This window comes from Tursiops truncatus, chromosome 10 (assembly GCF_011762595.2).
Source record: "Tursiops truncatus isolate mTurTru1 chromosome 10, mTurTru1.mat.Y, whole genome shotgun sequence".
In the NCBI taxonomy this organism is placed as follows: domain Eukaryota; kingdom Metazoa; phylum Chordata; class Mammalia; order Artiodactyla; family Delphinidae; genus Tursiops; species Tursiops truncatus.
This window is the reverse complement of record NC_047043.1, coordinates 54,388,469-54,414,950: the sequence shown is the minus strand read 5'-3', so window position 1 is coordinate 54,414,950 and position 26,482 is coordinate 54,388,469. Positions and strand designations below refer to the sequence as shown.

Here is a 26,482-nt window from a genome sequence, read left to right as displayed (position 1 = left end):
CCTTCAGGTGTCCTGTCCCTGGGCCTCACCTCCTCTGTCTCGCCATCTCCCCCTCCCACCCCGCCACGGGACCACCATCAGCACCGGAGTAGGGATGGCATGAACAACGGAACTCCCAGTGTTTGCCCAACACAGTCCTGGACATACACTCGGTGACCTGGACGTGAGCATGCTTCCCACATCCTTTGCTTCTAGGAAGCTTCTTCCCGAGAATGCCCATCGGCCCTCATTTGCCATGTTCCCTGACACATCCCCACTGCCACATCACCTTCTTTTTAGCTCAGTCCACACCTCCCCTCTGCGCTGCAAGCTCCCTGACCTCCACCCCCTGAGGACTGCAGCCCTCCTGCACTGCCACCCACCGGCAGCCATATGTTCACTGTCCATCCTTGTGCCCTGGCACCTGACCCCGGGGAGGCCCTCAATAAGTGCTTGCTTCATCAGGAACAAAATAGGAATTCCATAACCGCCATCGTTTCTGGGCAAAGGTAGTAACACTCCATGCAAGGAATGGGTTTGAAGACATAAACCACAGGCGGCCTTCCATCTATCTCCTGAAACCCGTGGGTAGAGCCAACGCCTGAAGGCGTTGTAAGTCACTTTGAGAGTTGGGACCAATGTGGCATCACTCCTTCTGAAGGTCATTTCCCCTTAAACGGCAAGGCAGGTGGAAAACCACACAGCCCAGGCGCTCCGCCGAGAGTCTGCGTCCATGAACTCATTGAATATTCCAAACAGCTCTAAGAAAGGGGGATTAGTTTCATTCCCATTTTATAAATGAGGAGACGTCAGTAGTTACAGTGGCCAGTTAGTGGTGGCCTAAGTGGGGGGAGCGTAAGGAGAAGGTTAGTGCTTCCAAATTTGTTTTAAAATAAAACCTGATCCAGCAAGACGTCTGCACACTCCAGACATACATTCAGCCAAGCCTGATTGTGCCGATTAAAACAGCAGATGTTTCCACCCACCCATTATTTGGCTGTTTCTTTAAAAAACAAGCATCACAAATCCCAATCCATGGATCAGAAAAGAATGTCACAGCGTTTGACAAGGACCCATGCGGCACACTGAGTGCAGAGAAAAGTCCAGTCGGAGGTTGGGAGGAAATGACCGCTGTGGCTACACCAGGGCCCAGGCCCCCTCCACAGGCCTGAGGTTTCTTACACGAGAGAAAGGGAAGAATTCACAAAAATGCATCGACCCTATCACTGTTTCCAATGAGAAGATAGGGAGGAGGAAGAGAATGAGGCAGAATTTAAAGGAGTCTCTGAAATCAAGCGAAAAGCCCCATGAACTGTGGCACCTGGACTCCCCTGGGATGTCCTCCCGGTGCTGGGACTCACCTCCGTGGTCTATCAGGTGGCCCAGGAGCAGGGTCCTCCGCTGGTCCCAGGTGCTGAGGTGGGGGAGGATGGCACAGAGGCTGAGGTTCGAGAGGTCACAATCTTTGATGAGACAGTCCCCGGACGGTGGCTCCCCACTCACTTTGCGGGTCAGCAGCAGAAGCACTTCAGGCCATTTCTGTTTTTCCAGTAAAAACTTGATGAAGGCGTTGGCACAGTCGCGGTCAATGTCATAGACCAGGTCGGGAGGGATTTCTTTCAAAAACAAGAACACACCACACTCCAGAAAAAGGTTCATGTGATTTCTGTCCCCAGCCAAAACCCAACACAGAGGGACATCATCACCCCAAGTTACGGATCAGTATCTTTAAGACGTGGGGAAACCATAAACAAGTACTTAGTTATCTGGGTCATGCTACTCAACCACGTGTGAACCTCAGTGTCAGCACTGGTGCGTGAGCTTCTTGGGAAGGTTGGGAATACTCAAGGAGTGTAGAGTCCTAGCCAATAGAAAAGAGAAACATCTGTGGTATTTTAAATAAGGATAGTATATGCAAATTCCAGGAGGCTGCATGAAAAACTAATAACAGAGGTTGCCTCTGTGGATGAGATTTAGAGACTGAAGTTCAGGGGTGGATGATCGACTTTTCACTGAAGAATGTTCTGTGTTGTTTGAATGTTTTACATGTAGATCATGGCATTTATTTTTTAATCAATGTTTAAACAGATAGTAGAAAAGAGTTTTAAGGTGCGTAGAGCATCTTTGAACACTACTGAAGGTTGTAAGAAACCTTACCTTGCCGAGAAGAAAGGAGGCGCAAGAACCTCTGAACCACTCCTTGCTTCCAAAAGTTTTTCTGCAGCAAGCGGCTTTCTGAATTCATGTATGTCACTAGCTGCTCAGAGGCCTTCCGGAAAATGTCGCCCTCGCTAGCTGGTCCCCTGCCATTGCTCAGTCCTGCAAAATACCCCCGAGTGCTGCTTGTGACTGCAGAGATCACAGCCCCGTAGATTGCAAGGATGACCACACCTCTCCACTCCTCTGTGGAGCCAGGAGACTTTGAAGTGCCTGTTCCCCTCCCCGACCCTGACTCTGGCCTGGCTTCATGACCTGCTGTGACCAGGAGAATGCAGCAGATGTGATTTTTGTGCCAATTCTGAGCCTGGGCCTCAAGAGGCCTTGTTTAGTTCTATTCAGATCCAGGCTAGATAAGAAACATCATAAAACAAAGAGGAATCAGTTCAGTTGTCCAAACTGAGCCCCAGAGATGTGAAAGAGCCCAGCTACGATCAGCAAGAAGTAGACACTTGAAGGAGTTCTGTTAAGGCTATGAGAACTGCCCAGCCTCAATGGCTGAGCTGCAGGATCATGAGCTAAATAAGTGCTTGTTGCTCTAAGCCACTAAGTTTGAGGGCTGTTTGTTATGCAGCAATGGATAACTGATACAACAGTTCAGGGAAGTGATGGCAGGAGGGTGGCTTACTGCAGCAGCAACATCCAACTACATGCCAGCCACCCATGCATCTAACTGGCAAGTGGAAAAAGCCAAGCGTAAGAAGCCACCTCTCTGGCCATAAGAGGGAAAACATTATCCCCTTGGTTTAATTTACTGAGAAAGTAGTCATGATTAGAAATCAACCACTGAAGAAAGGTTGAAAAAAGGCAAATGTTTTATTTGGTATCAGATTATACACTCAGAAAGCTCTCTTGGTTAAAATGGAATCCTACTGAACAGATAACTGGACATCTGTTTTCACACCCAATGAGATGGGCCTGGCCCACAGCATAAGTGCTATCATGTGATGAACAGGTGAATGCATGTTCAATGTCATGTTCTAACAGAATAGGAACACTTTAGAGATGGAAAAATAAAAGCATCCTATTATCAGCCATGTCTCCCACAGCAGACCCTGAGGCAAGGATTTGTGTGCATGTAGTTTATGAAGGAAGAGACCAGTGAGGGTGGGGGAATCAGGTCAGGGTCAGGGAGGAACCAGGCAGGGTGTGAGCTCAGGCTGAGTCCCACAGGGTAGGGGTGTGCCTTGCCTGACCCCTGGGGGGATCTGGAGTGAGTCACACCTCAGAGCTGTGCCAGCCAAGGCAAGGGAACCGGGCTTTCAGATTCTCACCTCTTTCTGCCACCGGCCACAGACTGCCTTGGGAGGATGTAAATTCCCAGGCACTTCTGGTTTGAAGGAGCCTGAGCAAAACAGGCTCCATAAGCCCATAGGCTGTTCTCCTTGAGAACGAGCCTTAGGTGCTGGCTTTGCAAAGTGAAGGCACACCAGGGAGCACACAACAATGGGAAAGGACCCAGGGGACCCAAGCAGAGTTCTGATGTCAGCTGCCTGCCTTCTGATACACACCTGGATCACCTTTCAACAGATCAGAGCACCAGAAACACACACACCCACACACACACACCCCAACTTCGGGGGCAAACGCCCACTGCCCTCTAATCAAGAGACCTTCTGGTGCCAGATGGAAGCAAGAACTAACATTAACCCTAGCACTAACCTCCAGAGAAAAGGAAATGGAAAACCTTGGCAAAGGAAGACTTATTATCACCTCAGTGAGCTGCCTGTTCTGAGGCAAAGAACATGAACTGTGTGGTGTAACAATGACGGACTAGCACCCCTGGGTTCGGCATCCCACCTTCATCCTAGAATGCCTATGAAGACACAGAAAACAATGAAAACTCACGAACCAGGAGAATATGACGCTTGGTAAAGGAGGAACTTCCTTCACCACCAGGCAGATGGAAACCTGCCACTTGTCCCCCTACCTCATGCCTCAGGGCATCATTCCTCCACAAGGGCAGTTAGTTTAGTACAAAAGTCACTTGAAACTGAACAGAAATATACCAAGCTTGACAAAAGAGACAATTAGATGCAGTTGTATAATAAACGCATGGTTGTGTGCTTCAGAATAATTAAGAAGGCGGTCAGATCAGGGAAGGGTCCTGAAATCAGAAAAGAAACCAGAGAGTGATATATCAACAACATAAAACAGTATAAAAGGAAAGGTGCTGAAACACTGACAATGGTAGCCCTGGGTCAGCATCTCTGGGTAGGTACGGGTGATTTGTTTATTACTCTGAACTTGTCTGGTTTTTTTCTTTTTTTTCTAAATTTTCTGTAAGCTTACTAAGAGAGAAAAGAAGCATCAGGATATAGAATTGCTTATACATGATAATCACAGGTTTTTAAAAAAGATGACTACATAAGTACTGAACAGCAACCAAAAGACTGGATAAAAATATGCCAAGGTGTAATTACAATAAATTTTTGTTTTTATATAAAATGAAATTTTTACAAATTTTCTACAATGATCATATTTAGTACATATATACAAGCAGATTTGAAATTAAAAATTAAAACTACAAGAGATCTGAAGCTGCAAGCACTCAGAAGTGTTAGAAAATAGAAATAAATCATTTCAAAGAGATTTTGTTTTTGCATGAAATCTTCCTTTTGAGCTAAAAAAGGTGAAACTGGTAAGTTTTATTACATATATTTTATCAATTGAAATTTATGTAACCATCTCATTTTTATAAAAGAAAATAAAAAATGTGTAACTATAAATGCATGGAATAAGAGTAAATGACTAAATCACAACTATACTAATTTTTTCAGGCAGGTGGGCTTATGCAGAATTAATATTTTCTTGTTTTCCTTTCCTACATTTTGTAAATTTTCTTTTTTAAAAAAGAATCTATTGCTTTATAAACAGGAAGAAGTATCATCAATACCGCACATCTGCATTTACTGAAAACAGGGCATTGTGTGGTGCTGAAGGATTTGAGGATGACACACCATGGCCTCTGAGTCACAGGCTCCGTTTATGCGGGAAACAGACACACAGAGAAGGTCCGCATCCTCTTAGTGCAGAGCTAGAGGCGCCTTCACAGAGCAGAAAGCAGCTGGCGCCCAGGGGAGGACCAGAGAGAAAGGCTTCAGAGGCCTGGATTCGTTCTCACTCTGAAAGGCCACGCACTAGTGAATCAGAGAAAATCACAAACAACTGCGAGAAAAACAAAGACTCCAATCTTGTTGGTCCTGAGGACAGTAGAGCATCAGCTGCTGGAGAAGGTGAACATGCTGCCATCTAGTGGTGGCTGTGAGAGGCCGGGAAAGACAGGTAACCCTGACCACTCAGGTTCACACCCCCACCCTGCCCACTCCCTGTGGGCTCTGGCTTTCCCCAGCAGCTAGTGAGAAAGGCAGAATCAGCAGATATTTAAGATTCTATTATACCAGGAAACTGAAAAAAATCAAAACTTTAAAAACAACAACAAAACTGCATGACATACTAAAGTCTACAGCATTCTAAGCATTAAGATTAGAATTAATGAACAATAAATTTGCAGGCACGTCAGCCATTTTCTACCATTCATTGGTGGTCCTTCTCTAAAAGTTTATTTTAAAACTTTGAAATTCATTGGCAGAGAAATCTGTTTGGTTAGTTTCAATTTCTCAAACAGTAGAAACCACCCCGAAACTGAGGTTACAGGTATAAGCTCTCAGGAGGCCTCTCACAATAATTTATTAATTACACCACCAATTCCTTAAAAGAGAAATCATTTAAAAACTAAACATGACATATCACAGCTTTAAAAGAACATCCCAGGAAAACAGGACTCTGCAAATACATTTATTCCCATGTTCTCACAGAAACAACAGGAGATATTTTAAATAAATGAATAAAAATTAAAACATAGATGGGGAAACAGGGGGCAGTGTTAAAGGAAAAGCAGCTTCAATCTCCCTCACATAAAACCTTCCTGACCCTGAAAATGGCCACGATCCTCAGCCTGGCAGGGTGCCTCCCACTCTCCCCACCACACACACCCCATGTGCTGCCTACAACCTGCCGCCTACTCACCCATTCCAGTGGGGGAGTGTTTCTGGAGAAACACATCCAAATAACTTCAATAAATGCGCACTAACCATCTATTAAGTATTAATAAGTCTAGTTGTTCATTCATAAATACAAACCATCCAAAGATCAGAAGATAAAATAGGAAAAGCAATAGCACAAAAGAGAAACAAGAAGAGGGATCAACTAAGCCCCCCAAAAACATAAATAACTCACAGAAGAGAGGACAACGGTCTTTAAAAAAATTCTCACCATTCTTAAAGGCCATTCGAGAAGTGGCAAATGTCAATCAAGCACAAGTTGTCACAGATAAGAAACAGAGAACCAGAAAGAGTTCTTAGAAATGAAAACTGAGTTTCCAAATTAAAAAATGCAATAGGCAAGCTGAATTATAAAAGGAGAAGCTAAAGTCCTAGTTAAAGATCTCGAAAGAAAAAAAGGAGATAGAAGACGTTAGGGAAAGTAGAGAGACATGTTACAGATTCAGGAAGCTCATCCACGTGAAAGTGGTGGCAAAGAGATGCTGGAAGGGAACAAAATGATAGAAAATAAGTTCTCTGAGCTAAAAAAAGTTAGATTGAAAGAGGCCAGCAGGTGCCAGACAAGAAGAATGAATACGGACCCACATCTAGACACATCCCAGGGAAATTCCACAACCCTAAGGACAGAAAATTCTAAAAGGGAAAATAAATCAAACTGACATCTAATCAGTAACGGAGGCTAGAATACCAAGTTGTAAGGAACGAGGTTTTACAGAGTATTTCATAAATCTAAGAGACCCCAGATTGTCAAACACACCAGAAAACGCTGCCATTAAACTGGGACACGTCACTGATTGTGAAACACATTCGTTTCAAAGGTGGCAAAATGTGGGGGGAAAGTGCAACTGAGGACCGATAAAATACAGTGCTTATATGCAGACCAATGCTCAATCGAAGGATAAAGACATTTTCAAAAACACCATAAGTCTACTATGCATATCTCCTCCATGAAAAACTTACTGGAGTTGGTACCTAGCAGAGTAAGAGAAAAATCTAGACAGACAGTGTGAGCCACAAGAGCCACATATGAGCGCAAGAACTAAAAGAAGCATAATATACATGTGCTGGGGCTACCGTCTAAGTTAAAGTCTAAATAAAGTCTAAAAATCTATGTGTGTACATACATCTATACACACACATATACAATAACGTGTATGTATATGTTTCATCAAGCCAGGATGCTCAAAGAGTATCACATTTAAAGAGCAAAGTTTTCAGGGCATTTGGTGATTCTTTTTTATGGGTCCAACTATGCTACTATTTGTAGAAATCATACTCCATGTAAATGTGATTTAATGGTTTTCAATGTTCAGAATCAATCTATAGATGAAGCACAGAAAACCCAGAGTTCAGGAACAGGATGTAAATGACACAAATAACTTTACTAGACAAAATTCAACAGAGAGCTGACTTGTTGCACTTTACCTTATACAGCAATTAGTCCATATATGCCGTCCCAAACTTACAGATCAAAAAATAGAGCTATAAGTGTAGTTTTAATTGTTAGCTATGGTTTCTGAAAAGTGGGCTTGATTTTTGTTATCTCATGTTCTGTCTGAATTTTTTCTTTCTTACTGTGTGCATGCATGGAAAAAAAAAATCACCCTTACTGCCCAAAGGTAGACTTGCCAAGTTTCCAGAAAGTGGTAGACACTCTCACAGTAAGAGTTGCTTCATTCTATCTTTCAAAAAAAGCAAACAAGTTTTCCAAAGACTGGTGGGGGGGGAGGTGCTCACTTCCATCTTCATGTACCAAGAAAAGATAAACTGATTTGTACCTAATGGCGCAGAACCAGTTTTGCCCCCTCTAAAAAGTTAATTCCCTGGAAACTGTACCTGAGAGGTCCTTAGAACATGCTGCCAGCTTTTCCAAGTGACTGTTGATTTTCTCAATGGCTTTGAAGTTCTTGCTCCTCTTCAGGACATCCAAGGCGGACCGGGACTGTCGATCCAGCAGAGTGGGGTCCGCCCCAAAGCTCAGGAGCATCTGCACATCATCTGTTTGTCCTAGAGCAGGCCAAGGTGAGAAGCGGGGTGGGGTTTGTCATGGTTTCTTCCATAAGGAGACGTCCCCATGAGTGCACTTCCTCCCAGTTCCCGGCCTGAGCAGCCTGGGGCAAGGGGACCAGTGTCCCTCTCTGCTTACAGAAACTGATGGCCTTGGGCAATTCAGCCAAGTCCCCAGAGCAAGGAGTCCTGTGTGGAGTGGGAAGGACAATAGCTTTTAAGAGGTTCAGAAGTGCGCTCCTCTCTACCTTTCTCCCCTCTCCTTGGCAACAAGCAAGGAGAGGGGGAATCTGGTTACTAGGCAACAGTTACAGCTGTAAGGATGACAGCAAGCTGTGACTTCAGATTTCTTTATTCCCTAGAGAGGAAACAGAATATACTCCCAGAAAAAAAGCCTGTCTGGAGACAAGAGAAGAAAGTGGCAATTGCTTTTGCATCAGGGTCTTCTTGTCACTGTTTCAACCCTTGCAGCCCCACCTCTGGCTGCCAGCTCCATTTGCTGCTTTTTTTTTTTTTTTTGCGGTACGCGGGCCTCTCACTGCTGTGGCCCCTCCCGCTGCAGAGCACAGGCTCCGGATGCGCAGGCTCAGTGGCCATGGCTCACGGGCCCAGCCGCTCCGCGGCATGTGGGATCCTCCCGGACCAGGGCACAAACCCGTGTCCCCTGCATCGGCAGGTGGACTCTCAACCACTGCGCCACCAGGGAAGCCCCTCCATTTGCTGCTTTGACATATCTATTTGCCAAGCATTCAGGTGGCTCTGTGATCACAGGTGCAACAGATTTCAGAATGTAACAGGTGTATCCCTGGAGGTACCAAGACTTATGTGAGCACAGAGGTTAAAGGAATCAATGCCCAATTCCCAGCTTCCATACCCGTGCTTTCCTAAAATTCACCACCTTAACAAAGCACCTCTACTCCAGGTATCGTCCTGCTGGTGATGCTCTCCTTCCCCATCTCCCCAGTCACAACTGCTTTTCTCCCATTTTACAAAAATAAGACAAAATTAAAAAGTCATACTTCTTACCCATCAAGTACCTCACTGTGATAGGCAGAATTCTCAGACAGACCCTGAGATTCCCAACCCCTGATGTACACACACCTTCTCCCAGTTAAGCATTTAATACTAATCTAAACTCTGCTATGATGAGACTTCGCAAATGTATTTAAGGTCCCAAAGCAGTTGATCTTAAGATAGGGAGATTATCCTGGCCTGATCACATGAGCCCTAAAGGTCAAAGGTTTAGAGGTCAAAGACAGAAGAGGGCAGAGATTCAAAGTATGAGGAATCTGATGCGCAAGAAGTTTTCCCCTGCTGGCTTTGAAGACAGCGGAGGCCATAGGACAAAGAATGTGTGCGATCAGTAGAAGCTGACAGCCAGCAAGAAAACGGGACCTCTGTCCTACAACTACAAGGAACCGGATTGTGCCACAATCATGTGAGCTCGAAGGGCTGGAACTCCAGATGAGGATGCAGCCTCAGCCAGTACCTTGATTACAGTCTCAAGAGACACTGAGCAGAAAACTCAGTCGTATCATGTCAGACTACTAACCTACAGAGTTAGAGTGTCATTTTAAGCCACTAAGTTTACGGTGATTGGTTACATAGTATAGAGAAGTCATGCAATTACCAAAGTATTGCCCCGAAGGAGGTGAAAGCTCGTGACCTCCAGAGTATCAACCTAAGAGAAAATCAAGTAGCTGTCAAGCCCCTTTTAAAAGGAACCATGACACATCCTTCTCTCACCTCCCTCCAAAATTATTGTTTTTAACAATTACTTACAGAAAATTTAATATATTTACGTCGCTTTGGTGATCTCTGTAGTAATGATAATTTTGTAATAATTAAATCCAGAAAAAAATTAATGCTTAGAGTCTTAAATCACAGAAAGTTTTTTAAAATTTAAAGCTACGTAAGTACTTTTGCTCAAGAAGAGTATCACTGGATAAGACTTTCAAGGATAAAATATATTAGAGTAAACTTCTTTCTGAAAAGCCAACTGAAAATATGATCCAATAAAAAAAGGAGTGCATAATTTGATATTTTTGACTATTAAAGCCTGTCACGGGATGGCACGGGTAAAGCGGTCAGCTGTGTGGGTTCCCTAGCGCCTGAAGTCACTCCATCCACAGCACAGCTCTGAGGGGTGCTGCCACTTACGCTTGAGGAGGTACCCTGGGGAGTGGGCGGCAACCACGTGCAGGACGGTACGGCCATCCTCGTCCTTCTGGTTGATGTGACCTTTCCACTCGGGCTTGTAGTCCATTAACCACTTGAAAAGACGGTTTTCCTCTGAAGGAATGAGTTACTGATGTTATTTTCAACACACAGAAAAGCTGCAAAGCAAATCACTGTGCACCACACCGAGGGAACCCAAGGGGCATCCAACACACATTGTCACTTGCCACAAACAGGTGTGGAGACACAGAGTTTGTGCATTGAAAGGATGAGTCATATAAAGTTATTCATAGGAAACTGAAGTCAGATTCCCTAGAAGCAGAGCCTGAGACAGAGATTCTTGTACGTGTGATTTATTGACAGAGGGAGAAAGACGGGGAGGGAAGCAGGGCAGGGGATGAAGGCAAGCAGTGATGTGGCCTCAGCTGAGTCGGCTTCAGCCTGATCCCACGGGGAGCTGTGGAGCAGGCACTGCCCTACAGTGCTGACCCACCTTGAGGCAGGGGCTCACCTTTTGTACCCCGGTGTCAATCAATCCAGAGCTACAGAACCGCCTCCAGAGAGGGACATGGTGCCTATTGGCAAAGAGCAGCTCCCTGGCAAAGGAGGCAGCTGTGGTGCAGCAGGTGGGGCTGGGGGCACTGGTCGCAAAGAGGACCTGGGCAGGGCAACAATCATTACCCCACTACCTTACTATCAACAGGACAGAGATTTCAAACTCTTTCCCCAGACTCCTTCCTTGTAAGTCCTGGAAAGCCACATAATTCTGCCAACTCTGTGGACACCATTTGTCACCATGTCAGTTTTCCTCTGAGAGACAAATCGGGGATAAACTTGAAGACTTGATCTCATCCACATCTGCCTCTAACCGCAGGAGCAAACTTAAAAAGTAGACACAGAGAGGAATTGTGACTTTCATACCCAGAGGCACACCTAATTTGAAACTGGGAGGATTGGATCAGATTGCTTTTAGTCAGACTTCATACTTTTAAATGTTTTATCCACTGTATGAGAGTGAAACCTTTTATGGATTCTCCAACAGATGAAATGTATCACGATAGGGCAAATGTGGCTGAAGCAAAGATGGGGGCTCAGGTCTTCAAGCCACTGGCCACCCCCACTCCCATCCTGAGGAGATGCTACAGCCTAAAAGAGGAAGACAGTGTAGACAAGTTCTCTTGGCTCCTTCTGGCTCTAAGATAGTGTGGGTCAGTGTCCAACAGTGAAGCTACATATGCTTAGAAAAGAAAAACAGACTTCTATCTAAAGTGTAAATGTGGATATTGTATGTGTGTGTTTTAATGATAAAAATATTTAAAAATTCAAATCCTATAGCCAGGTGGTGAAGACTAAAAAAAGACAAATTATATATACACATATGAAAATAGGATTCCTTTAAAAGAACCACAAGCAAACTGTATCAGCAATAGCCAGTGTTTCCCTTGGGGTTTCCCCCCTCCCACTCCCCACAGTAGTTGGTCCTCTAGTCGAGAGAAAATGAACTCGGAAGAAGACCATGGCTGCCTTTGCCACCGGGAGGAAACTCCCTCCACAGCTTCCCTGAGAGCTCTGTCCAGCAAAGGCTGTCTGTCCCAAGGCCTGTCCTTGAATCCCAGGGCTCCACTCTGCTGCCAGGATCTGCCTGAGAACACAGCATCCTTTCAGTGTGGGCCTCTAGCTATGAGGTCCCGGGAGAAGGAAAAATGATGCTGTTTCCCTGCTGCCTTCATTCATCTGAATGATCAAATCATGAACTATTCAAATCATCTGAATATTCCACATTCTGGTTTCACTTGAGCTAAGCACAGTCCCTGAGGTCCAAGCTGGAGGACAGCGTGGAGGGCGCACCGTCAGGAGAGAACTCACTGGCCTGGATGCAGAGGCGCATGAGGGCATGCAGAGGGTACGGTCCTATGGTCTCGATGCTCGCACCTATGGAGATGAGCCACTGGACTAGCCTGGGCACCTGTTCCATTTTCTCATGAAATCCGAAGAAGACAAATTTCTGGAGAAAAAAAAAATACACAGGAAGAATTATGGCAGTGGCCTTATCGATATGAAACTTCAAACTCCTTCCCCATAGAGTTTGGGGTTCTTTTTCTTCCAGTTGTATTGAGATATAGTTTGACATACAGCACTGTATATATTTAAGGTATAGAGCAGAATGATCTGGCTTGCCTACATCGTGAAACGATGACCACAAGTTTAGTGAACATCCATCATCTCATATAGATACAACATTAAATTAAAAAAAGAAAAATTCTTTTTGTGATGAGAGCGCTCAGGATTTGCTCTCTCAACAACTTTCATATAGAACATACAGCCGTGTTCATTCTATTCATCATGTTGTACATGACACCCCTCGGACTTATTTATCATATAATTGGAAGTGGTTACCTTTTGACCGCCTTCATCCAATTCCCCCTTCTCCCACCCCCCACCCATAAAGTTTAGAATCAGTAAAACCCTGATTAGCTGTGGCCCCAGCCTAAGATTACTATAAATAACAAACTTGCAGTGAGGTGGCTGAAGGGGAAGGTCCCAAACACCACAGTCCAGAAGTGGCCTGACTTGAAACCGTATGTGTCAAGAAGCCACCTTACCTCAAAGAGACTTTTCAGTGATAAATTTGGGACGTGGAGATTTCTCGGTAGCCGGTCTTTTCTCGCTGACAGAAGTAGAAATGACTGATGAAAGGGGAGAAACAGAAAAAGCTGGAACAATAATGGTCTCCACATGGGTTATTAGAACAAAATTAATCTTAAGCTTTAAAACACAGAAACAAAAAAACAGAACAAGACACCCTCTAGCCCTGTCTCTTTGTTTAAGTCACCTGCCAAGCTCTTCAGCCTGAGCCATGATAACCAAAGTGTCTCTGTCTGGCAAACTTCCTGTTGGTGCTGAGAGCTAAGCTCTTTCCACCTTTCCTCAAAGTCTGCTGAGGACAGGAGCAGCCGATGGCGGGCAGCATTGGGACAGTACAGGGGCAGGCAGGTAAAGAAGTAATTTCCTGCAAAGTTCTTAAAGCTTAGCAAGTAGAAGAATCAAATCCTTTTGAAATAGCCCACCCTAATTAATTCTTTAGCACATTACTGCTATTTGGGGTCCACAAGACCCTATCGAGTGGTGTGCTGGGGCAGCTCCTATCAGTGAGAGCTCCCTGTGCACATCTCTTCCAAATGTGAGTCCTCCAGTCGACTTAGCAGCTTGAAATTGGCCATTGAAATCGAGAGAATTTACACTACAGAAGTGGCAAATGCCGCAGATCAGGACTTTTTTTTTTTTTTTCTCAGAAAGTCTGTTGTTAAACCACTGACCCTAAACTGAACCCCAGAGAAGTTAAGCAACTTTCCCTAGGTCACACAGAGAGCAAATCCTGAGAGGCCCCTACTGGGATCATCCAGGTACGCCAGCTGGTCCAGGAGTTCTAGGCTTGGCATGGCCATGGCTGGAGACCCAGTCTCAGAATCCACGTCCCTGACATATGCTCTTGCCGGTGGGCGTGGCACCACAGGGACTCAGTCTGCGGCTACATCTTGCTTCCAGCTTCTTTCAGTTTGATGCCCACTCTTAACTGCTCACCCTAAACAGATCCCACTGCCCAGACACTCCCAGATGACAGGTTCAGGGCTCTGACAATCCTGATGGCTGGCCTGGCTTTTATAAGGTGCCTCTGTCTGCAGTGTTTGAAAATGGCCTAGGCTCCACTGCTGGTAGGATATGGGACCACCACTTGGGCTGGATTCCTGGGCCTCCATGGCTGGCTGGGTGATAGCCCATCAGGTGATAGCCCGTCAGCTACTGGGTTCCCACTCCCTCCCTCCCCACATAGACTACGGAGCTCTATTCACATTCATCCCATGTGGGGAAGAGGGGACGTAAAACGTTCTTTCCTGGGGGCTGTAAATGGAATTACTTTCCTGTTAATGAGGCCTAGGGCCTCCCACTCACAGATCTACCCTAACACTTGGAATCACAGAATTTTAGGACTTTTTAAAATAAAACTAGAAAGATCTCTTAGTTTACCCATATTATCGGAAAAGAGAAGATCCCAGATTTCTTGTTAACAGGGCCCCGGATTTCTGATTCCTGGTTCCCCAAGAGTGCAGCCTGCTTTCCGCCCCCTCACTGCCATGTTCTCGAGACTGTAATATGGGGATGTGCTTCTGGGAGCCCGTGGCCAGACTTTAGGGGGTTCCCATGAGCTCCCTGAAGCTACACTCGTAAATTGTGTGTATGTGTATGTGCAAAGAGAGTCCCATCGATTTCATTAGATTCCCAATAGCACCCGTGACCTTCTCAAAAACCGAAGAATCCTGTATCCTACAGTCATCCAGCCTTCCTGGGTCCAGAGTCCTTACAGGCTGCCCTTGCAGTCCAGACTTTTCTGGACTGCCTGGCTTTAAAAAGCCTGCAGGCCCTTTCTAACCAAATTCCCAGCCTGGGCCAGCCCATTCTCAAGAGCGCTTACAGGCTGTCGTCAATGACAGCTACTACTCATTGGGCACTGAGCATACAGGTGCCAGGTGTTATAACACCCCTTTGGCTCAGTGTCTGGCACACTGTAAACCCTCAATGAACATTATTATCAGGTGCTTTTGGTCCATTATTTCTAATCCTCACCTCAACCGGGAGGGAAAAGGTTTATATCCTGCAACTTCCAAATGAGGAAATGAGGCTCAGAGAGGAAGGAATTAGCCCAGACTAGACTGGGGAGGATTTGGATTCAGTGAGGCACCTGTGTGGCAGTGAAGCCCAGCTTCCACAGTCCACTGGGCTCCTCCATCCTATGGATTCCCGGCTCTGGATTCAGGTCCTACAGCCTTGCTGCTTCCTGAGGGTAACAGTCCCTTGAAATCATACAGCAACCCTCTGAGAAGCACAGGCACGTTATCAGGCCTTGGCTAGCAACTGCCGTATAGAGAGGATTATGAAGATGAATAGGCAATTGTTTATCTCCCTCATTCCACATCACCATTAGCAACTGGACTTCACACTTCTTTGATGACAGTGGAGACACAGCCAAGAGTGAGGTTGCCACAAACTGTTTTCCTAGCTTAAAAAATGGAAACTGGCGAACCAATATATCTCAGAGGCTTTTCATCTTTAATGAGGTTAAAGTTTAAAAGTTACTTTGGCATCAAGATAAGCAAGTACTAAATTATAATCCCCCAGTGCCAGCAGAAAGAAATCGTTTAAGCAAGAATGTACTTTCCCCACAAGATCTCTTTTCACTTACATGCCATAATCCTTTCTTTGCCAACTTTTCTATTACAGATTGCCACACTTCAGTTGAGAATCCAGTAGTGAAAATATAATCAAAGCAGGGCAAGAAACTTTGCAAAACAATAGGGTCACCTGAAAGAAAGTTCCAGAATTTAGAAATTTTAACTTAGAGAAAGTCTAGAACATCTAGGAAAAGGTCCTCCAATTAAGACCACACATAGACAAATGATAAATTTAAGATATCAAAAAGAAAAGAGAACTGGGAATTCCCTGGTGGTCCAGGAGTTAGGACTCCATGCTTTCACTGCACGGGGCAAGGGTTCGATCCCTGGTTGGGGAACTAAGATCCTGCAAGCCGCATAGTACAGCCAAAAAAAGAAAAAGGAGAGGCCATATAGGGGTGGGGGAGTGGGAGGTACAAACTACTGGGTATAAGATAGACTCAAGGAAGTATTGTACAACATAGGGAATATAGCCAATATTTTGTAATAACTGTAAATGGAAAGCAACCTTTAAAAACTGTATAAAAATTTTTAAAACTTTAAATTTAAAAAAAAGGGCCTTCTCAAAGTATATAAAATCCTATATAATTGAAGTGGGAATCATTTTAAGTTTGGGTGAAACTGTCCCCTAAGGCAGCATAATGTGACCTAACACTCACTTAGCTTCTCTATTTGCCAAGCCCAGTGATGGGTGTTATACTAATCCCTCAAACAAACCAATAAGGCAGTGCCTATTACCTCCATATATGGAGGAGGAAATGGGTGCTTAAGGGAAGTTATAAAACTCACTTCCTTTAAGAAAGGTGACAGGGGCTTCCCAGGTGGCGCAGTGGTTGAGAGTCCGCCTGACGATGCAGGGGACGTGGGTTCGTGCCCCGGTCCGGGAAGATCCCACATGCCGCGGAGCGGCTGGGCCCGTGAGCCATGGCCGCTGAGCCTGCGCGTCCGGAGCCTGTGCTCCGCAACGAGAGAGGCCACAACAGTGAGGGGCCCGCGTACCGCAAAAAAAAATAAAGAAAGAAAGAAAGGTGACAAATATCATTTTCATCCAACAGTGAGAAACTATGAGAAATGAGATGAAGCTTCGTGGCTTATCGTGCAGCTAGTTCATGACAAAACCAAGACGGGAACCCAGGTCGAGCAGCTCTTTGAGTCAATTTGCACCCTTTCAAGCTAGTGACCTTTTGCATCTCATGACCCTGCAAACTCGTGGATGCGAACATCCAAGGCGACAGGTCAGGGGCCAGAATAACATGGCACCTCTTCTAGGATTATCAATTTCCAAAAATGAGTAAATAGCAAAACATATATTGTATAAAAAAGATACACAATTTTCATAAATACATTTTTCAAAATTTAGAAATTGGGCATAACATTCATCCTCCAAACAGGTATACTTTGGTAGAAAAGTCTGGGATGCGTTACCCTAAGAAATCCTGTTAACTGCCCCCCTCAGGATCCAGATTTCTTAGAGGGGCAGTCACCAAGAGACAGTTGTCTGGAATTCCCATAACTCTGGCCTGGCTTCTGACAGAACAGTGGCTTTTAAAAGACACAGAGAACAATGAGGAAGTGTAGGGAATGGGTCAAGCCATCAGGTTCAGAGGAAAGGGAAGCAGGCTTTAGTCACTGTCGGCAAAAGGCTGACAGGAAAGCTGCGACCCATTAGCACCTGTCTGGACACCTATTTCTCTGCCAGGAGACACAGCTGAGCCCACCTCTAACCCCTTCCCACCCACTGCCTGACACTGCTCTCTCCGCTTCTCTGTGCCGAACTTCCCAAAATCTGTAGGATCCCATCCACAGAGCACAAAAGTTGCTTTCCCACAACTGCAATGGGAAGAGCTGGATCTATATCAGTTGAATCTATCGTCAGCAGTAATTTCCCCATTTCTGAAGCTGAGAGCATTTTCCAGCAATTCTAACATGTGTCATTGTTCACATTCTACCATCTGTAGAATCGGGGCATGTGCTGCTATTGATGCTGTCTCAACGGCAGAACATAAATTAGTGGCGCATCTTAAATTAGTGCAATCTTAAATTTGACCAAACACAGTATTTGAAAACAACATACTGACCACTGGCAGAACTTTAGACTGCGCTGTGATAACCAGGGAAAGAGCTCCTTTGTCCCTGGCAGGGAGCATATTACATTGTGTTTCAGAATTGTCTATTTTTGCCAATTCCAGGCCACGGACAAAGCCATCTCACACGCCAGGTCTTCAGACTAATAACCCAATAAGTGATGCAAACCGCCACCCCCCCGCCCAACCTGGTGTGTCCCTCGTAGACTGTCAGCTTCCACAAGCCCCTCCCTCAGCCTTTTCAGATTGGTTTTATAGCAAACAGGAACATTTTCTCGACACACTGGAGAGATACATGCAAAAATCACGTAAAACACGTAGTATAAGCAGGGAAATCCCTATGGCTAGCAACACAGAAAACTTAAGAAGTCTGAAACAAAACCGGAAAATTGGGACAGCTTTAAGTGATTTGTGCAAAAAGACCCAGTTGTTTTCACAAAGGCCCCAGCCAACAAAGCTTCCCATGTGCTTTCTAGTGTAAAAACCAGTTTCATTCAAGCTACATAAATGAGCCACAAAGAAAAACACCCTGTAATTATCTCCCCAGAAACCTGAGTCCCCAGGAGGCTTTCAAAGAAATCACAAGCACTTTAAAAGAAAGAAAGAGGGTGGGCCTCCCCCAGTCCTGACTTACTGCCCATCGTGGTGAAGACTCCCACCAAGAAATCAGCAACCTGGGTCTGGTCCTGGCTGCTTTGCACGAGTCTCAGACCCTTGAAAAACATGTCAGCAGCTTCATAAGGCTGGTGCAACCGCAGCAAGGAATAACCAGCTCGGTAGTATCCCTGCAACGAAGAAAAGCAAAACCGTTAACACACCCATCTTTTCTGACCTGCTGCTGAAGGCAAGATTGAGGCTGTGAGGAAACAGACTGCAGGAGTCTGACTTCTAGGTACATACAGATTTCTAACAAGCTCTGGATACAGGATTTCCACATTGTTCCTGCCATTTTTTAACTGGCAAGAAAATAATCCCTTTCAAGTCCATGACATGTACAGCATCTAACATAGGACCCAGAGAGAAGGGAGCAGGCCTGGTTCCAATGACATGTGTGGTTTATGTATTCATGCTTCAAATCGCAGCCTGGCCAAGAAGGGAGGAATGAAACCAATCCTACGAATACAGTGTTCTGGAGAAGAATGAGATTGTCATGTCAGCACAGGAGTTGTTCCCTGCTCCTTTCAATCAAAGTAAACACAATTTCCAATGGTAATGACAAGCACTGAGGTTTACCCAGCCCCACATTATAGGCAACATACACCAGAGGCCAAAAAATTTTTTTGGTTTCTGGAGAGGGAGGAAAATTACAATGATTAATACAAGAAAATGGTCAGTTTTGCCTGTATACAAACTGTCAAACTCTCGAGAAGGAACAAAATGATTCATACTGCTTTCCTCACTTTAACCATCAAAATGAATCAGTATCAAGAGGTACCAAAACAATTTTCTGTCTAAGATAACACAAGGTGTTCACCAACTGGGTTCATAAAAAAGCAAGCACCTGAAATTCCACTAAATACCAAATCCCTGATTATTTACTGATTTGTTTTCACCGTCATTTAAAAGTCTAAAACAGTAGATAACAATCAGAAAAAGGAAAGAAAAAAAGGTGTTCCCCCCACCAACCAAGCAAGATGGTACAGAATTTCCCATTTCTTTACCTTCCTCAGTTCTAAGTTTCACCTTTTATTTTGGAGGAAGGTGAAGGGGATCAGAATACATCACCCCAAAATGTGACACTTTGGCATAAGGATTCTTTTGAGCTGAAGGCCTCTGAGATTCAACAGATGCAGAAAGAAGCCTTCCTGGGACTTCCCTGGTGGCCCAGTGCTTAAGACTCCACACTCCCAATGCAGGGGGCCGGGGCTCATTCCCTGGTTAGGTAACTAGATCCCACATGCATGCCAAAACTAAGAGTTTGCATGCCACAACTAAGGAGCCCACCTGCCACAACTAAGGAGCCCATGTGCTTCAACTAAGGAGCCTGCCTGCTGCAACTAAAGACCCAGCACAACCAAATAAGGAAGGAAGGAAGGAAGGAAGGGAGGGAGGGAGGAAGGGAGGAAGGAAAGGAAAGGAGGGAGGGAGAGAGAGAGAGAGAGAGAAAGAGAGAGAGAGAAAGAAAAGGAAGGAAGGAAGGAAGGAAGGAAGGAAGGAAGGAAGGAAGAAAGAAAGAAAGAAAGAAAGAAAGAAAGAAAGAAAGAAAGAAAGGAGCCTTCCTGGAGCCTCCCTTCTCTGATTACAAGCAGAAAACTCCAAGAAATATAGATTGCCATAAATCCCCTCTCCCGGAGAATTATTATGGCCACAAAGAAGACAGTGAAACGTGCAAACTGCAAAGAACATGAACAGACTATGAATTTTGGTGCAACTACATCAGAAGAAAATGAGCTCCACCAGGATCTCCACTGGACTCCATCTGCCAAAAGGCCCGGCTCCACTCTCCCCTGCAAATGCCTTTCAACACTTGGCCACCAACCTTCTTGCTCTTCTCCAGATACAGCATGCGTGCTCTGTGCACATCTGTCTTAAGTGCAGAGAAAGTTGAATGAGAAGCACTCCTAGCATTTCCATTTTAAAAAGAAGGAAGGGAAGGAGGCAGATTAAGAGGAAGAGGCAGCAGCCGCAGCATCTGGTGGTCACCATACCTTCACGTAGGTTGGATCCCACTGGAGACACTCCTTGGCGGCCACGGAGGCCTCGTTCCATTTCCCGAGGCTGTAAAACGCATTGGATTTGTTGCACAGCAGCACAGCCAAGTCCCTGCGGGGAACCCTGTGAGAAAGGACCAACTGGTGGTCAGTAAATAGTTCTTTCGTCCTGCAAATACAGAAGCTCGAAGGCCACCATTCTGGTGCTGGTTGCTGCCATCGTGCTAGAGTTTCAGCAGGAAGCGTCCCAATGATGCCTATGACATCTGACCCTCATAGCCTGGAAAGCCTGGGATGTTTGCGATGTCCCAATCTCCCTTCCTCACTCCCAAATCCTGTTCCCAACTTTTCGCAACAAATGTTCTCAACACCTTGGGTCTACCTCCTACTGATCTCCACAGGTCTTTTTATCCTTTAGAGACCATTGGAGAAGATGCTGCGAAAAGATGGAGAGGATGGGAGTTCCCACCGAGCCCTCGCAGAGAACAGACACCGTGGGAGCCACCCCACATGCACGGAGGCAGAGCTCATCAGAACACATGACCACACTGTCCCCACGGGCCCTGCGAAAGATGCAGGATGAACACTGTTCTACTACATAGGCAGGGCCACCCAAATGCGTGCAGAACCCAGGGCCAGAGTGCAAAAGGAGGCCCTCACACCATGTGGTTAATCTCTGTCTGCTACAGTAGCCACAGGCCACGTGGAGCCATTTAAGTTAAAATTAATTAAAATTAAATAAAATTTAAAATTCAGTACCTTAGTTGTATTAGCCACCTGTTAAGTACTCAATAGCCAAATTCTCTGCTATAGAACATTTTCATCATCACAGAAAGTCCTATTGGACAGTGCTAGTCTAAGTATTTGAAGGCCATAACTCAAGCTTACAAATGTTCAATAAAATATCTTTTAGCCTTCTACTTTATAATAACTGAAAGGCAAGCTTCAAATTTAGAACACAGGCACTGTCAGGGGAGGGTGAGCCAAGCTGGCACCGCTGCCCACTCCCTCTTCTCTTTCCATCTAAGCCTTCATCCTGCACTGCAGAAGACACAATCCCAAGCTCTGTCCACACTCCTGACCTTGGACAGCACTCCAAAGAATGGACTGCGGGTAAGAGGCCTGTGTAGGCCCTAGGAGCAGGGTCCATGGACAGGACTTCCAGGGGCCTGGTACCCACAGTGTGGACGAAAGAGGAGGCAAGGGCTCTGGCTGGGTAAAGCCCGTGGCCCCAGACTCCCACCTGTGGGGAGGGTACAGCTGGAGAACGGCCAAAGCAGGCCTGTAAAGCCTGGCAGGGCAGGGCCCCTCCTGCCTGGGTCTAGGGGGTCACACAGCTGCAACGTTAGTGCTGAAACCAGGCTGCAAGAAGCAAAACACAAAATATACCATAACAGGTCAACAGAAGCCCAAGTGCTGCTGAATTCAAGACACACAAGGTGGAAAAGCAAGGCTTATGCTTCTTTTTTTTTACTGAATACTTTAACTGTAAAAATAATACAAACAGAAAAGTTAGTTAATATAGATACCCACAAAAATAAAGCAAAGCAAAAATCTCCTCTACTATGTCCCTACCCGCAGTGCTTGGTGTATCTGGCTCCTCTCACTGCCCATCATTCCCTCTCAGTGAAGGATGAGGACCCAGAAGCACAGAAGCAGTGGGGCTGTCAGAGGGTAACTGACAATGGAGCCGTGGCCACAGTGTAGTAGTCGCCACGTGTCCTGCCCAGACACCTGGCCAGCGCAGCCGACCCCAGCAGGAATGAGTGTTGGCTGCAGGAGACCCTGCATCAGGGTCTCCTGATGCCCCGTTCTCCAGAGATTTATCCTCAGCCTAATGGGAGCTGCCCTCTCCCCAGAAAGTTACACCCCCGTTATGGACTGTGTCCCTCCCCCAACAAATTCATACGTTGAGGCCCCAGCCCCCACAGTGATGGTATTTGGAGAGGGTGCCTTTGGGGAGGTGATTAGGTTTAGATGAAGTCAGGAGAGTGGGTCCCTCACGATAGGATTAGTGCCCTTATAAGAGATGGCAGAGGGTTTCCGTTCTCTCTCTCCACCATGTGAGGATGTAGTGAGAATGTGGCTGGCTGCAAACCAGGAAGGGGGCACTTACCAGGGACTGAATTGGCTGGCACCTGGACCTTGGACTTCCCAGCCTCCAGAACTGTGAGGAATAAATTTCTGTTGTTATTCCACCCTGTCAGCGGTAGTTTGTTACTGCAGCCTGAGCTGACTAATCCAGCCCCACTCCCTAGGACAACTCCTGGGGCCAGACAGCCTATGACCGGTGACTGACTGACATGGGAATTAAAAGGTCAGCCTCCTTTCCTAAAGTGGGACAGCTCTGCAGTACATCTCAGGGGCCCCAGAGCTCCCCAGGGGATCAGGCTGCAGCTGACTCCAGCGGAGACACCATCCCTGCCCCATCCTGCTTCTCCCTCAGTCCCCTTCTCCTGAGAGCACCTGCTCAGTTAACCACAATTCCCTAAACCCCTATGTCAGCTGGCAGCAGCAGGAAGGCAGTGATGGGCACGGGGAACTGTGTCAGGAAGGTCCCATGACAGGCGACATGTGAGGGTGCAGGCAGGTGTCCCATTAGTGGTCACACAGCTAGTAAGTGGTGGTGCTGAGATCTGAGTACTCACAGTGTGGTCAGTCTATGGCCACAACCATGACACAACATTAACTTTTCAAGAAAGGTCAATGTTTTCCCCCGAATGAGGAGCTCTAGGCCCAGTCTGACCTGAGGGGGCAGAATGACAGAACTACACAGGCTCAGGCCAATTGCGGTCAATTCAAGTCCAGCTGGAGTGTAGACACCAAGGAGGGAGGAGGTGGGAGCCATGTGTTGGGAATTCAAGTCAGTGCCCCTTCTCGGTACACGTTTAGGCTGCATACACCCTACAAATGCCAACTTCTGCTTCCTCTACTACAGCTGTCCCCAGAGTATGATCTGGGAAACTCTGGGGGGTAGTTCCCCCAGAGGGAACAACAGTAGTTCCCTTGGGAACTACTATTTCAAGTAGTTCCCAAGGACAAAATATCTTCACAATTGTAGTTGGCTGAATAATGGTTTCCAAATGACGTTTTTTTTTGTTTTGAATTTTATTTTTTTATACAGCAGGTTCTTATTAATTATCCATTTAATACATATTAGTGTATATATGTCAAATAATGTTTTCTTTTATGGCAAAAGGAACTCTGGAGATGGGATTAATTTAAGGATCTTGAGAGGAGGAGATTATCCTGGATTATGATACAGTCACAAAGGTCCTTATAAGAGGGAGACTGAGAGAGCCGGCCACAGCAGAGGAGAAGGTGATGTGACAACAGAAGTAGAGACCGGAATGATGAGCTTTGAGGATGCAGGAAGGGACCACAAGCCAAGGATACAGGCAGCCATTCGAGGGTAAAAGAGGCAAGGAAATGGAGTCTCCTCCACAAGGAACCAGCCCTGGTGACACCTTAATTTTAGCCTTGTAAGACTCCTTTCAGACCTCTGATCTCCAGAAGTGTAAGATAATAAACGGGTATTGTTTTAAGCAACTAAATTGGTGGTCATTTGTTAAAGCAGCAACAGGAAACTAATACAATAATACCAAGACAGTGTGTGCCTTTTTCACATTCATTCTCTCACGTGGACGGGGAATTTTCCAGAGGCTACTTGGCGTGTGGTATCACAACAGACTAAATGCAGAAGCAGATGTGAGAAGACAGACATCTTCCATTGAGACAGACATTAAAGAGACTTGCGAAAATGTAAAACTCTTCTCACCAAATTTTTCATTTTGAAAAATAGTTATTTCTCATAAAAACGCTGCTTATGTTAATGTCATGGGTTTATTACTGCTATTTTAAAAAAGATGAATAAATACATATTTTAAATGTTTCTCAGTTTTGAGTTCTAATACAGGCTTTATTGATAGTTACAAACTACATCAACAAAAGCTCTCTGGGGTCCTGCCTGTAAGCAGTCGTGATCCTGAAATGTTTGGGAACAGGTCTGCTAGAAGTTGAAGGGGCAGGGGAAGAGGTGAGGCTTAGTTCCTGGTGGTGTGCCCTGTGGCCAGGGGGTTGATGGAATGGATAAACAAGATGAAATGAACGACAAGTGAGGGGCTTGGGGGCTTCAGTCATCCCAGGAACCAGAAAGAAGGGGAAGTTTGTAATGTTTATCAACAGTCCCCTATGTTTCACTTTCCGTTTCCTGAATTCCTCTAGTCTCTGAGCTAACACTGCAGAGAAGAGAAACAGAAAGTGGGAGGAGAAAGGAAACAGAAACTAGGTGGTGTGGCAACAAATGAGAAGAAAACAAAAGCAAGAGAGTGAGTCCCCCTTTACTTAAAAAAATTACAAACAAAAGGCAGGGAGAAAATCCAAACACTTACCCCCACTGGTATAAGTGCCGGAGAATCTGGATGGCTTCATCGTACTTTCTGATGGCCGAAGAGAAGTTTCCATTCTTAAAAACCTGGTTGCCAAATTCTTTCAACTGCTCAGCGTAAGCTGTGGGGTCCATCCTGTGAGGAGACGGAGGAAAGGCTGGCTGCCCGCCTGAACAGGTCTCCTTCCCCTCTATATCTGCATCGCTGAGTCTGGAGAGGCTGGTGGTTCATCCTGGCCCCTCCCACCGGCCTAGGTTACACCCTGACTACACCCCTCACCATCCGGGAACCAGACTGGATGTCTGCTCTGATGAGACGGTTTCTTCCTCAGTTCTCTTCTGACCTCAGGAGCAGCAGCCAGAATGATTCCATTTATTCTGTGTTAATGACCAGCTAGGCTCTGAGCAAAGAGGCTGCTTCCATGCACAAGCCGACATAAAGCTGGTAGGTAGTGGCAGCTCTTCCCATAACCGCCACTAGTATTACTCTCTGATTTACCCATCACAGCAGCCCAGAAGGAGGCTCTGTCCTCACTGTTCAGATGAGGAAACTGAGGCTCAAAGGGGTTCAAGTCACTTGCCTAAGGATCCGCTAATGGCGTTCCCCGATTCTGACTCCAATTCCAAATTTCTGCCCTTGACCCTGTCCTGCATCACCTCCTCATACAAGGAGCTGACAGTCCTTGCACTCTCTTAGAAGGAGGGAAAGGGGAGGGGAGGTACAGTCCTAAAGGCCTCAAGGGGCTAGGACACGGGGCCACCACCACTGCCTCTCCCACCCTCCTCTCTTCCTAAAAACACTAGTAAAATAAGCCTCGGAGTATTTGTCTCTGAGACTGCCACTGCCTGCTTACCTGTCTGCATCCCCCAGGAAGCACCTGCCTCTTTCATGACTCTTGCTTTATTTATTTTGTAATGCTATGGCCTAACACAGAACGGGTACTTAAATATTTGTGGCGTAATAAATTTGAATGCCAGACTCAGACAGGCTGTCTGTTACTGATTCTCTCTGGTGTGGTCTCTGGGTGGTTGGAGAGAAGGGCCTGGAGCCCTGCCCAGCTGATGGGCCTCAGCAAGTGTTTGTTGAACCAAGGTAGTGGAGAGGAGAGGCCTTGGAGAGCCCTGAGAAGCAGCTGCCAACGAGGCAGGGAACAGGTGGGGGTCAGGGACCTCCATCACGTCATTTCATTCCTACAGTCCAGTGGTTAAGACTATGTGCTTCCGTTGCAGGGGGCATAGGTTCGATCCCTGTTGGGGGAACTAAGATCCTGCATGCTGCACGCTGTGGCCAAAGAAAAGGTAGGGGTCAGAAGAGATGCCCCTTAGAATTTTCTCCTCCCAAGATGGCAGCAGCAAAGGCAAGGCAGTGGGGAGGGTCTTAAAAATGAGGATACTTCAGGTGGCTGCATAGGCCCTGTACCTGTGGGGTCATACGATTACCAAAGGCCTTCTCCACCAGCACAATTCTTGGATAGCGAATAATTCTTATTGTTCTTATTTCAAATCTTGTCCAGGGGTTTTGGGGCTGGGGAAGCAGACTCAAGCAGATAGAAGTGGTGGCTTATTTTAAACCCATATGAGCTTATTGGGCTTTTGAACTGCATTCCTGCGTTCCTCAGGCAGAGCTGTACCAGAATGAGGCATGTGATTGCTAAACAAGTCAGAATACGAAATTCCACCTAGACTT

At 45.9% G+C, this 26,482-nt stretch overlaps 1 protein-coding gene across 3 annotated transcripts in view; it reads right to left on the bottom strand.

Moving 5' to 3' along the window:
* The window catches only part of TRANK1 (tetratricopeptide repeat and ankyrin repeat containing 1), a 65,636-nt gene extending 40,621 nt beyond the window's left edge, over positions 1–25,015 (bottom strand). Inside the window, exons 1-11 of one of the 3 annotated variants that reach the window (XM_019946960.3) lie at positions 24,800–25,015; positions 22,525–22,575; positions 20,406–20,532; positions 18,392–18,542; positions 15,685–15,803; positions 13,049–13,132; positions 12,312–12,450; positions 10,428–10,559; positions 8,097–8,267; positions 2,137–2,298; positions 1,341–1,595 (exon numbers count right to left, since the gene is read on the bottom strand). In XM_019946960.3, coding sequence (XP_019802519.2) covers positions 1,341–1,595; positions 2,137–2,298; positions 8,097–8,267; positions 10,428–10,559; positions 12,312–12,450; positions 13,049–13,132; positions 15,685–15,803; positions 18,392–18,542; positions 20,406–20,532; positions 22,525–22,575; positions 24,800–24,930 — 1,522 coding nt within the window. In that variant the 5' untranslated portion in view covers positions 24,931–25,015. Of the gene's footprint in view, positions 1–1,340; positions 1,596–2,136; positions 2,299–8,096; positions 8,268–10,427; positions 10,560–12,311; positions 12,451–13,048; positions 13,133–15,684; positions 15,804–16,462; positions 18,341–18,391; positions 18,543–20,405; positions 20,533–22,524; positions 22,576–24,799 lie in introns of those variants that run through there. The other 2 variants (XM_019946961.3, XM_073810992.1) reach the window with 2 other exon arrangements.
* Positions 25,016–26,482: the final 1,467 nt, after the last annotated feature.